This window comes from Hylaeus anthracinus, unplaced genomic scaffold, assembly GCF_026225885.1.
Source record: "Hylaeus anthracinus isolate JK02 unplaced genomic scaffold, UHH_iyHylAnth1.0_haploid 4, whole genome shotgun sequence".
Taxonomy (NCBI): domain Eukaryota; kingdom Metazoa; phylum Arthropoda; class Insecta; order Hymenoptera; family Colletidae; genus Hylaeus; species Hylaeus anthracinus.
Window position 1 is genome coordinate 9971886 of NW_026535289.1, and position 12699 is coordinate 9984584.

At 42.3% G+C, this 12699-nt stretch overlaps 1 protein-coding gene across 3 annotated transcripts in view; it reads left to right on the forward strand.

Annotated features, from left to right (window-relative positions):
• Window positions 1–12699, forward strand: part of LOC128894757 (uncharacterized) — a 356479-nt gene that overhangs the window by 202295 nt on the left and 141485 nt on the right. For all 3 annotated transcript variants that reach the window (XM_054156731.1, XM_054156732.1, XM_054156730.1), the window contains exon 6: window positions 11032–11121. In XM_054156731.1, the coding sequence (XP_054012706.1) occupies window positions 11032–11121 (90 nt within the window). The remainder of the gene's footprint in view (window positions 1–11031; window positions 11122–12699) is intronic.

A 12699-nucleotide genomic window follows, 5' to 3' on the forward strand; every position in this document is an offset into this window, starting at 1 on the left:
ATAACCAATAGGTAACTAGTTTGTGATTTCAGTCACCAACCAATTACGTTTCTTTAGAGTAGCTTCCGCAAGTTTTGTCCCGCTAGATCGCTGAAATATCACACTGTGCCACGTTGTGAATTCTGGTCAAACTTCGATCAGAAACTCGCTACCTTATTCGTGTTCCAATTTCATTGAAAAGTTCTCTCGGCTACCAGCGCACGATAATTTACGTAGCGTGTCTCGATATCCTCCGACTCGAGACATTACACGTTTCCCATAGATCATCATACGGAGTTTTCCTATTTCCCACGTTGTACCTCGTAATAACAGCTTTTAACGAAATCTGTAGCCTCGTTCAGCGATCTTAATTACACGCTTCTTCCGCAAATTACTCGGTGTTTAATCTCTGCTCAGAGCTCTCGATACTCGCACGTCGATACCGAAGTGTGTTCTTCATGGAAATGGGAACTGAACCAAGGACGTCCAACGAAACGGCATACGATTCGTTATCCAACTAGAGAAGGGCAACATTCCCAACTTGTCAGAGGTTTCGAACAGTCAGTAAAATTTTTGACAAATCGTTCGATCGATAAAATTGTAGTTTGAAGTAAAAAATTTAATTATTGTTATTTTATTTCATATTGTATTATTAGGTGGGGGCGGGCTAAAATAAGTATTTCCAAATGCTCCATGTAGATTCTTCGATTTTTTATTTTTTCGTTTAGATGTTGACTCATTAAGGAAGTTTAAAAGTTTCAACACTTTAGGGTTGTACAAATTTCTTCGTTTACTTCGAGATTAATGCTGACATATTTAATCTCAACATGATTATTTCTAATTTCCATACTAGAATACTTGCTGCATGATTTAAGAACGTGCAAATTTTTCTCTAAACTAGAGCAAAAGCTGATCAAATTAGAGTCAATGATTTCTTCGAAACAAACCTCGTGAACGAACCCTCGTACAGAGCTCTTCTCCACCATCTCACCCTCGAAAAAAATTCCACCCCAACTCTACACTGCATAGAACTTTTCCACGCCGAGAACCATGATCTGGTGTCAGGATAGAGCCGTCAGGATGTTAGGTTGTAGCGCACCGTCATCGACGCGCGACGTCAATGGAGAGACACAGGAGTTTCTCGTCTCGAGAAAACGTCCCCCTCGGTGTCCTATTAAGGAAAACGACTTCTCCGCGGTTTACTGAACCGTGAAGCCTCTGGACGGCTACCATGTACCTGGTGGTTCGATCGAATTAAAGTGTTTCGGCGCGGGAGGCAAGTTGATTGAACGTTTGCCTCCGCGGGCCGACTATGCTCGCTGGCTCATTGATCGTCTCTATGGCGGTCCTCAATCATATCTACTTAAGCGGGGAATCAGGCGGCTACCACAACAGAGGCTGTTCACCTCTGCGCCCGCTCTCCATGCGGTGCATAATGGACGATGTTAAACGCCACGATAAAATAGTGTCTGCGTTTCATGCTCGATCGCTCGTTTCGAGCGCGTCCAAGTTGACTGGGGAGTACCGATTCGCTCCGTTCTTTAGCTAATCGCTGGGGCAATCGGTGACACTAACGTTGGTACACTGTGAATGGTTGTATTGGTGAAATTGTGTTTGAATTATATATTCAACATGTGTGAAACATGCAATTATAATCTGCTGGAAAAATTAATCGCGTCGATACTATTGAAACGTCGGGCTTTAAAATTTTATCATTTTGTTAAAAATTATGCGAAACTGTTGTAATAAGAATTAGATTAAACCTTGAGCCTTCTAGTTGCTTGTTTTTGTGACTGATTGCATTTTAAGCAAAGTTCAAGGGGTAGAATCTTGTTTAAAGGCGACGAGAAGAGGGAGTCAAATTATTAATGTTTATCGTTGTGTGACGAGTGCTGCAGCTGTAAGCATTAATTTCTCTAATTTTCCCTGAAAGGTTGTTTGTTTCTCTTCAAAATGAGCGCAGACACGTTACAATAGGATAGTTTTCAACAGATTTATAGTAATTTTTTATAATTTCTATTTTAATTTGTTACAATTGATCTTTTCCATCAATTGACTTCGATAGTTGGAAACTCCTCGTTAACGTACTTCTTCCAATTATCGACAGCAAATTGCATTTACAGTGCACACAAAGATGATAAACATGCGTTAATCATATGCAAAGTATATTCATTCATGCCAATTGAAACATTAATCTCGAGGTAATAATGAACGAAGTACGCTCTGATCGTGTTTTCTGTATTAAAATGCCACCATAATTGCGTAGCATTCACAGGCTGGTAATTAGTAATTCCTCGGTAAAGTATTCACTCTATACATTAAGTCTATTATACGGTAACTGCTTGGTAATTCGTTTACTTGGCTTAATGTTCAATTACATAGTTTGTGTGCACAATAGAAGTAAACTGACGACAATGTAGAGTGATCATTGAGCTGGAGAAGTAAACAACTTTGAGGTCAGAGCAAGACGTATCACTGTAGATTGGACTTTATCAATTGATCTCTCAGACTTCCATAATTTGGCTTCCACGAATATTAATAATTATATTAACGACAATGCAAGTTAGACCTTCAAGCTGACCTAGTAAAAACAAGTTGAACCTTCTATACACTACTTAGACAAAGGACTAAATTAATTAGCTTCCATTTATTTTATTTCATTTTGAATATTATTATTATCAATAAAAAAATATCAAAGGTAGTCATTGCCTAGACGGTAATCGACTACACCTTCCAATCGATTTTTCATTTCCCCGCCAATTCAATTACCCCCTGAGGACAATTGGATTAATCCAGACCCTTAATTCCCTCGCTTCCGACAATCGAGTTAGACGGCTTGATTCTGCACGCAGTTTGCTCGCAACGGAGCCAACGCGGCGCTGGTATTAAATATCATTGGCATCGCGGGACAAAGCGAGACGCATTCGCGAGTGGTTTCGACGAGTAGGGTTCTCTTCGAGCGATCGAAGCTCGAGATAGACGCGAAATTGCCGCGGAATTCGTTGTTCGTGAACGTGTGCCTGGTCTCTCGATTCGCCGCTGGATAAAGCTGTTTGTCCTGGCCTGTCCTCAGCCAAGCGAATAAATACCCTCGAATTACACGGCCCATTACGTCGCGAGTTTATTTGCAAACGTGCACACACAAGGATCCCTTAGGACGCGAAGAACAACGGGGCGGAAGGCCATTAGGCGCTTCCTCTTATTAGGGCGGCAACCCCCGCGCTGGATCGTGTTACCGCCGAGGACTCGCTTTCCGATGTTGGCAGCCATGGATGGTTCCTGTTTTGACGATCTACTCCCCTTTTCATGGCTGCTGGAGTTACGGTTGCTAGTTACATTTCGGAGGGCATAGTGGTCGTGTATTTTGGGTTTGTTTTGAATCTATACAGCCCTAGTTCTCGAGGAGTAAGAATTTTAATGGAAATTAGGCAGAATGTTTTTCAGCGAATGAAAGTAACCACCCTGTCTTTGAAAATGCTTGTAATCCAAGAATAACATTACTAATCGCTGAAACCACGGTGAACAAAAATGTTATATTCATTTGTAAATATTACAAACACACTTCTCATCGCAATAATTTAATGGAATTTGCAACTTAATATCCGAAGATCCCAATATTCAACACCCAAAATAAAATACTATCCACCAAAGGTTACACGTTCTAAGCTTTCCGGTTAAATTACTTGTGTTGAATCAATATTCATTCTGGACGCCCTAAATTCAAGAAAAGGATTAGAAAATTGGCCTGGATAGTTTATCGCGCTATCCGGCGCGGTTGGGTTCGACAGCGATCGCGTTAACGCGCGCTTCCTTGAACCTGACCGATAATTCCCCAGGCCGCCATTATGCGCCGTGTTTTCCATTGGAAGTTACGGAAATCTGGCGCAACTGGCTGGTAGCGGAAGCAGTTAAAGTCGCAAATGGAAACTGGAAATGATCTTCCACCCGGCCGCCGGCATCCAAGTTCTCGGAGAGCCTCGTCCACGGCCAACCGCGGTGACGGTGCGCTGAATGCGAACGACTATGGTCTCTCGCGAAAGGCCATAGTAATTGCCGAATCGTTTCACCGTGTGAATTCTATTTCCAACGTGAAAAAGGCTCGTAACGAATCTCGTTGGCTACAGCGAGAAGATTATGCCACTTAGCGATTGCGGGTGTTTATGCAAATTGTGCTGCAGGCTGGCGTGAAACGGTTGTAGAAATTTACGGACTAGTGTGGCATTTGTTATAAATTAATAGACGAGGGAAGGTTTTGTTGAAATAGTATAAAGGTGGATTTGTCATGGAGACTGCAGAGTGCTGTATTTGTAAAAGAAATAGGCAAATAAATGAACACGTGGAATAGGTCTGCAGTTGTTATAGAGTTGAAATTCAAAGTCTGATTATCAATAATTGATTATGTTGAAGTAACTTATCGAAATAGAAAATAGTCGAGAGTGCAGAAGTCTCAGGAATAGATTAGATTGTTATACGCATCCTTGGAGTACTGAGAAAATATCACTGGAAATGAAGAAGCTAACAATGCGAAGAAGTCACAGAAATTAAAATGGAGACCAGAAATGTCATACTACATGATTTGAAGGTTCTTACATCGATATTGTGCAGGACATTGAGAAGTCAGGAGAAAACGTACTATCTGCGTACACCAGCGAAAATAATTGAGCAAAGGGGACGTAGATCCTGCATAGGGGAGGGGGGTAGGAAAAAGATCGATCGCAAATGGAAACGTTTAAATTGCAAACGTCGCGTCGTAAAGCAAGGAGATCCAATCAACCTTCGGTTACAAGTCAATTCGAGTCATCGGCTTATGGTAATGGACCCAGTGTCTCGGTTGTGATGCACCAAAGCGCTAGGCGTATTAAAATTGTCCATAGCGAGCAATTTACCAGGGAAATTCTGGCTTCTATTGACGAACACGCCTAATTTTTAAATTTCTCAGACGTTAACGATCACTTGGCGATGGAGCACACTACTCTGGTGGAATAACGTTGACCTATATATTTAATTTATTCGGTTCTGAGTGATCCGTGAGGCGAATGGGGAGTTTAGATGCAAAGTGACGCGTTAAGAGGAAACCTGGACACCGTTTTAGTGTGGACGAGGTGTGAGGTTTCTCTGTTTTACGACGAGGAAGTGGAATCGATTCAGGAGAAATGTTTGACTTTAAACTGTACCACCAACCGTAGATATATGATTATTTTCTGTTTAAAAGAGGAAAATTCTTGGTCTTGTGCTGTAGAATGTAGTATTATTTTTTATTGATTATTTTTCACACTAAAGTACATTTAAATGTAGAAATGTGTGGTAATCGTTTATTTTACAAATTGCAACAGATATAAATTTAAAATTCCACATTTCATAGGTTCATAATAAGCGTATGTACGAGCTATAAAAACATGGATTTTGTACGTTTCACGAGTCTATAACAACTATATAAAGAATTTAAAAAAAAAAAGAAAAGAACAGGGCATGAAATTAAATTCGTGTAAAATTGCAGTTTCCTTGAGAAAATGTACATTCCAAGATTTTTGTCTGGAAAATGCATGTTTTATATGGCGCAGTAAATACTTGAAAGCGTGAAACACCGCGTAATTGTATAATAGCTCAGAAAATTGCGAGTATCGTGAAAAGAACTGTGCCGAGTTTTAACGCAGCCTCATAAAATTAACCACTCGTGTCGAAACTATGGGAATGATTTAAAATATTCCAGTTACGGCCTAATCGATAGATTATCCGTCAAGCACGCCAGTTGGAAATGCTAAATTTCTGCTCCATTTGCGAGTAAATAATTTTAATACATTTCGCAACTTCCTCTTAGACTCTTTCTGCAACGTCAGATTTTATTTGCAGTAATATTATATCGGGGATTCAAGTGGCCATTCCTGGTCGCCATGTTTTACTCGTTAATCGATGCAAATTATTCCACGTGGCGTTCCGTTTCCTTACGACTGGGTCATAAAGCAACCAAGTCTAAACAATTTCGTTTGTAAATAATCGCTGCAGTTTGAACACATTGCGCGCATGCACCTGCGTCGTAAAACTAATCGTTCGTTTCTAACAGGCTCGTGCTTTGATTTGTACGTCGGCTTTTAGCGGTTGTTTTCCTTTAACACTTCCACTTCAATTTCACGCCTTCAGGATATTTTCACTGTTTCTGGTCTACGTAACGGCGAAACTACGTGTTCGATAGCGTACAAATAATTTTGGGTACCAAACTATTGTGCAATAGTTTGCACATGGTTGGCACAGATCAAAAATTAGTGTTCATAAAAATGATATTCTAGTATTAATTAAATTACCAGTAGCTCTGCAGTTGAAGTTATTGTTCGAAGCTACGCGCAATTTGATTTTTAATTGTCACCATTTAAAGCAGCCCATTGTCGATCGAAAGACTCGAAAGCTGCAACCGAGGATCGCGGTAGAGAACAGCGCCCCGGCGTGATTAATACATAACGACTGCAAATGACTGCAACGGAACGTGGGGATCGACGGTTGAAAAACGACACCCGTGAAAAACCAGTTCCAGGTTTGATGTATTAACGTGCATTAACCCAAATTCAGAGGCACCTACCGCGCGCGGAACGAGCCAGTAGAACGAAGTCGTTTCGTTCCTTCGACCAATCTTAGCCCTGATTGACCCGACACGGGAGCTGACCGGTAGCTCGGAGAACGAAGTGCCGTAAAATGAAGCGATTAGGGCCACCTGACCGCATTCCGCGGGACCTGACAAATCTCCATTCTCGCCGATCCCTTAGGACCACTGATACAATTGTTCCTTAATGTTAAATTAATGGACAGCTTTTGAGAAATTTACAGTGCAAAATTTATAAAGTGTAAATGTAAAACGAACTATTTATGGAAAAAAAAAACGTCAAACAAAAGAACCCGAAAATTCTGGTTTAGATGAAACTTTGTGTGAATGTAAAGGATATCGGAATAACAATTTCTTTTTCTTAGGATCTGTCTTATAATTTTATGATATAATATTTTATTCTTATATTTAAGGATCTCATTACTATTTCGCAGCTGATTAACTTGCTATTACTCACGACGAAGAAATGTTCGTTTGTCGACAAGGAAGTTGCTGCGAATGGAGACTCGCGAGAGACATAGTACTCTACATAAATTGTACAATCGAGAATACGCCCTTCGCAGTCAAAGGGCTAAGAGAGCGCACGTTTCAAGATGACAGTTTCCGAGTAAACGATTATCAGAGGAGATAATGTTCAAAGATGACATTTGTCAGAGATTTCTTGTGACGTTACCGTAGACTGACAAAAGCCGCCGCGGAATCAGGCTTCGGTCTCGTTTCTACGAACGCAGCTGCTGCATCCGCGACACCGTGTGCAGCAGCATCCGATTGCGTATCAGCGACCTCGATCGTCCCCCGGTGCATTCCCCTTTCCCTCTCTTGTTCTCTCCCTCCCTTCCATTCAGATCATTATGTCAATGATCCCTGGGAGATCCGAGAGGAGGAAGCTCTATCGCGGCAGCGCGAAGCTCATCCGCATGCATCGAGCGTAAACTTCCTGATTCTCTTCGTCGCCGTCGCTAATTCGTCGCACCACGAATTTTAATTACCTCGACATTCTTTGTCGAACGACATGACGTTCGGTACACTTGCCACTACAGCGATCCACAAAGGTAAATAAAGAATATCGTTCGAACCAAAGATTCTTACGTTGAAAAATAATATTATTTTTATAAAGATTATTTTTATTCGATTCCTCGTGTCACTATAAATCAAAATGTCCTTTACCATTTTGCAATCTGAGTCTTCGTTGCCAAGATGGAAGCAGTTAAAATTCATACACGTGTGAACGCATGGACAGGAAAGAGGGTGAATACGAATGGCGCGCGCCAAACTTGAAGTTATTAACCCTTCCAGATCTGGCATCCACAATTGAGGACACAACATTTTTAAATTTGTTCCTTATATGTGCACACGAAGAAAAAGCAGTTTTCCTCGAAAACTACACCATTAATATTTGTTTTTTATTTTTTCCATTGTAATTTCAGTCCAAGGTAACCCTAAAAATTAAATTATACTAGTACGAGAAGAAAAAGTAATTCAGGTATGAAAGGGCTAAACTTTGAGTATTTATATCTAGGCAACGAACCCTCCAGATTGCAAAATGCCGAAAGATATTACGATTACTTTTTCTGCGAGGAATTTATCCCATGAAAAAAAAAATATACATGTAGAATTGAGTAACCTCCTCCTTTTCGAAGTCGGTTAAAAATGGAGACAATGGAGTCGCAGCTGCCCCTCCTCTAAACTATCGTCTTAATATCGGTGATCGCGTGTTCTTCAAGCGTTCACCCCACAGGAAGCCTCCCTCGGAGCTGTTTCGAACGAGAGCGAGGTTCCGTCCGTCGAAAGCGAGCGCGTCTGCTGTTTCCTTCGCGTGACGTCGCGCAATCAGTACAGTTTATACGCGATCATTCGGAAAAGTGAACGATCGTTGACCCACGGCTAAGCTTTCCGTGTCGTTCGTTGGAAATTAGAAATCCAAGGCACCAGCTGTGTGGCCTGTCGACCGTGTCGCGATAAATCCTCGCGTTAATCGCGGCCGAACGTGGTTTGCGCAAATAAATGTCCCCTGGTGCCGCGATAATTACGCAGGCAACGATCGCTCGTTTTAATTGCAATTACTATCGCGAGCCGTCTTGCCTCGTGACCGTTAAGAGCGATCGAATTCCCATAATTATCCCGGAGTAATATAGTTGTCCGTTTTAAGAGCGACGAGTTGGTTTAGAGTAGGATATGCGAGCAACCGTTAATCAAGGGGCTATGTTGACGGGGAAAGAGGCAGGTGCTTCATGGGATAGGCTGTTGGATGTCGATTGAAGTCATGGTAGTTGGTGTCGGTTCAGCGACTGGCGCCTGTCCAGCCGTTTCCGTTTTGCACGTGGTGAAGTGGATGTAGTTTTGTTGGAGTTTGATGGGGATTTGCTCGATGATGGAAGGATTGAAAGCTTTGGAAAGGACTACCCCTCTTCGAGGCATTGGTTTTTGTTTATATCTGTTTGTTCTGTCAGTTTGTGTTAGCTTGGAGTCGCAGAACGTATTATCATTCACTTCCTTCGTTTTTAGTTTGTCGTATCTTCTGTCTTTTATACATTCTTCGTGCATGGCCATTAAGTTCTCGTGTTGATTTATAAGTTTCTACAATCTATACTACAATTTCTAAGAATTCCGCTAAAGAATTCTCGATTTTCCACAAGGGGACACAATCAATCTCCCAGTTTACTCGGACCTCGCTATCTTCCCCATTCAAGGTTCTTCATCCTCGTTTCCCGCCCCTTTCCCTGTTTTCTACTAATTCCCCAGTCTTCCCTTCGATTTCTCCGGAGGATGTAGATAAACAACGCAAAAGTATCACAACGAGAGAAACGGGACTCCTACGCACGCACAGCATCATCTGCTCGTCGCGATGATCGACGAGTTCCACGAAAGTGAGGACGATAAATCACTGATAAGCCGCGCGATTCCTTGGCCTCTTATCGTAGCTGTTACTCCTCTTTGTTCACGGTGCTCGTCCCTGGCGGGTCCCCCGTTCGCAGTGATGCATCCGTCCTATTGTCTAGCAGAACTATGCACCAGCTCGTTATCGTGCAATTAACGCCTCGTCGTAACGAGTTCGAGCGTTCAATTTGCATACGAATTTCGCGGATGTTTTGACACGCTACGTCGATCGTGCGAAACTCGGGTCCGGTTGAATCACAGGAGACTGACAATAAAATCCTTTTTTCATTTCTGAGAAGGTTTGGATATCGATTGGTTGGAGAGTTTCGTAATGAAATAAATGAAAATAAAAACGTGAGAACACACGAGTATTTTCAAGATCCGAAACCATCATTACTTTCCCGTGCGAAAAATATCCAATATAAGACAAACCTGTTCCTTTATTTAATAATATACGCTAACCGTCAATTCTCTAAGATATCTAACGGCGAAGCAGGCTCTTAAATCGTCGCCAGGAACGGTGTCCATATCTGGCGATCTCGTTGGACAACGCCACTTTCTTCGAAACTTTTCCGGGGCGCGTGTTTCACCGTAAAGTGATGCACAATAAACCATAAACCGCTAAGCGAGGCGTCTTAATTGCCTGCAATTAATTTGTCGACGTCGTGCGGGTAGAAAGTGCACATCTCGTGTACAAAATGAAGCGCCGCGATTATTAGAAGGCGAAAAGATGCGTGCGTATGCCTCGGCGTTCACCTTCGTTGCTCTTTAACCAAAGGTGACGAGGGTTGAGAGGTGAAATTAGAGGGGAGCCTTTCGTTCGAGGGTCAAATTAACGAACCGCACGATTCGTGGCTCGTTGCTGCACGAGCACGTGCTGGTGCACACGCGCAATACCATTGGACGACTCCTCCGCTTCCTGTTGCGCGTCGTTCTCTGCATAATTTACTCGATGGATGCCTTGGAGACGATAATGATTGTCGTCGCAGAATCCTGTGAAATTAATTTTTCGCACTTGTATTCGTTAGAGACGAAAGAAACTACCGGAGTCTATTCGACATTTTGTACATTTTCAAAGCAAGAGTGTAACGATACGCTGTTTATTTATTTACAAATTTACATAGACTTTCACCTGTATAAGTTTCTCTTCTTTAAAAATTTGATATCTTTTTACTAATTTCTCCTTCCCTTGCAATAATTTCTATGCACTTTTTCCCCTTTAACTTTCTTTTTAAAGTTCCTCCAAGTTACCCCAACCCAAGGCGAGGCCAATGAAAGGATCCTGAAGGAAAGAGCTTGCCAATCAGACTGGATAGCGCGAAAACAGTTTATTGTTCTAACGGTGTTCGCTTCGTCCGTATCGGGGTTGGGAAAGTTATTCGATACCCTTTCGTCGGGTGAGTCGCGGTCATATTTGCGAAACAGTCACGAAAGGACTTTACGCAAACCCTGGGAGGTGTTATATCGGATTACCGAAATCTGCTGGTATACGATTCCGTCGTCGATTGAGATACAGACGTGGATGGATATCGTATTCGTAAAGGATGCGGGAGTAACGAGATCCCTGTTGTCTCCTGTTTCAGGAACGAAAAAGAGAGTTGACGACGTGGTAGCGCCCAGGACCATTCACGACATACCGGAACACGTTCTCACGTGCGGCCTCACGCTTCCTGGTGAGTCTCCAAAATATACATTTTTATTGATTATTTTATTTATTATTTCTAGTTATTATTAGTTATTTTATTTATAGAGCGATTTTAGATTAGATTACTTGCATTTTGTCAAACTGCTATCAATTGACACGTATAAAAGCTACAAAAAAATAAACTGCTGTAAGAAGTGGGATGAAGTCGCTTGAAAGTCAGCTGTTCGCGAGTTTACCATTGCCTTAATCAAATTACATCATTGCATTAAAACAACATAATACAATCTTGATAACTATAACCATAAATGGAACTTCTTCGTTTGCCCGTTTGAACAATTTACTATGAAGAAATCTCCCATGCATCTCTGAATACTGAAGATGATAAGCTAATCCTATCAATGAGTAAATCTTGAATCTTCACTTGCTCCTTTGAACAATGTACTATGAAAATCACTCGTTCACTCGTGCATCCATGAATACTGGGGATGATAAAGCGACCCCATTTACGTGGTCTCCCCCGTGTATTCCCTATTAGATAGTGGCCACATTCGGTGGTAATAAAGAACCCGAAGAGGCACGCATTAGCCAATCCTCCCCAACAATTCGCAGCTGTCGCTGGCGAAAGATAACGCTCGCTGACCGCGGAGGAGTATGCGGAAGCTGGGACACACCCACCAGCCACGTGGGCCTCTTAAGCTCGGTTCACACGCCCCCGCATCCTCGCCTGCCGCATCTATTTACGTGCTTGAGGACGCTTCTCTCCGTACCGACGATACCGCCACGAGAACACGCCATTCTCTTCGCGCCTCGGCCTCCCCTCCCGCGCGTCCTGGGTTTGTCCTTTTCTCGGGGATCTCAGCTGGCCGGATCCGCGATGCCTAACTGTATTCCCGCGTTGGTGCTCCGACAACGATTAACCCTAAAGTATATACTCATCTTCGAGGACTGGGAAATTGCGGGGTTCGGTAACGACATCAGTGGACTCTTGGAATTAGAGATGACGTCGGGCACCTGCGAATTGTAGGGGAGGAGATTAAGTTTGGACGATACAGGATCTCTGGAACCAAGGCTGGATGGTACAGGACTCTTGGGATTTGAGATGGTGTCTAAATAGATGTCAAAATAGGTGTCTAAAGAATTGTGAAACTCAACGCTGATGGCAGTAGGACTCTTGAAATTGGATACCTAGGAACCAAAACAATTGGCTACGAAATTGTAGGACCCAATCCCATTGACAACAGGACTCCTAGAGTTGAATGTAGTTGGCATAGAACATAAGACACTTGTGACTCAACTTAAAGAACTGTAAAATTGCAGCCATCAAGATGAACGACACAAGACTTCTGAAATCTAATCAAAATGTCATAGAATGAGACACTAATAACACAGAACTCATGTGATCGATCATACAAATCACGCCATTTCAAAACAAACATACACCAAGCTACAATAACCTATCCAGCACACAACAAAATTAAGAAGCCTGCTCCATTGGGTCACTAAGCTCTACTACCTCTTCTCTCTAATCTAGGCATACTTCCAACCTAAACATCCTGTGCATCCTTGTTATACCTAACTTTTTGAAAATCCAAACAGCCCTCCGTTG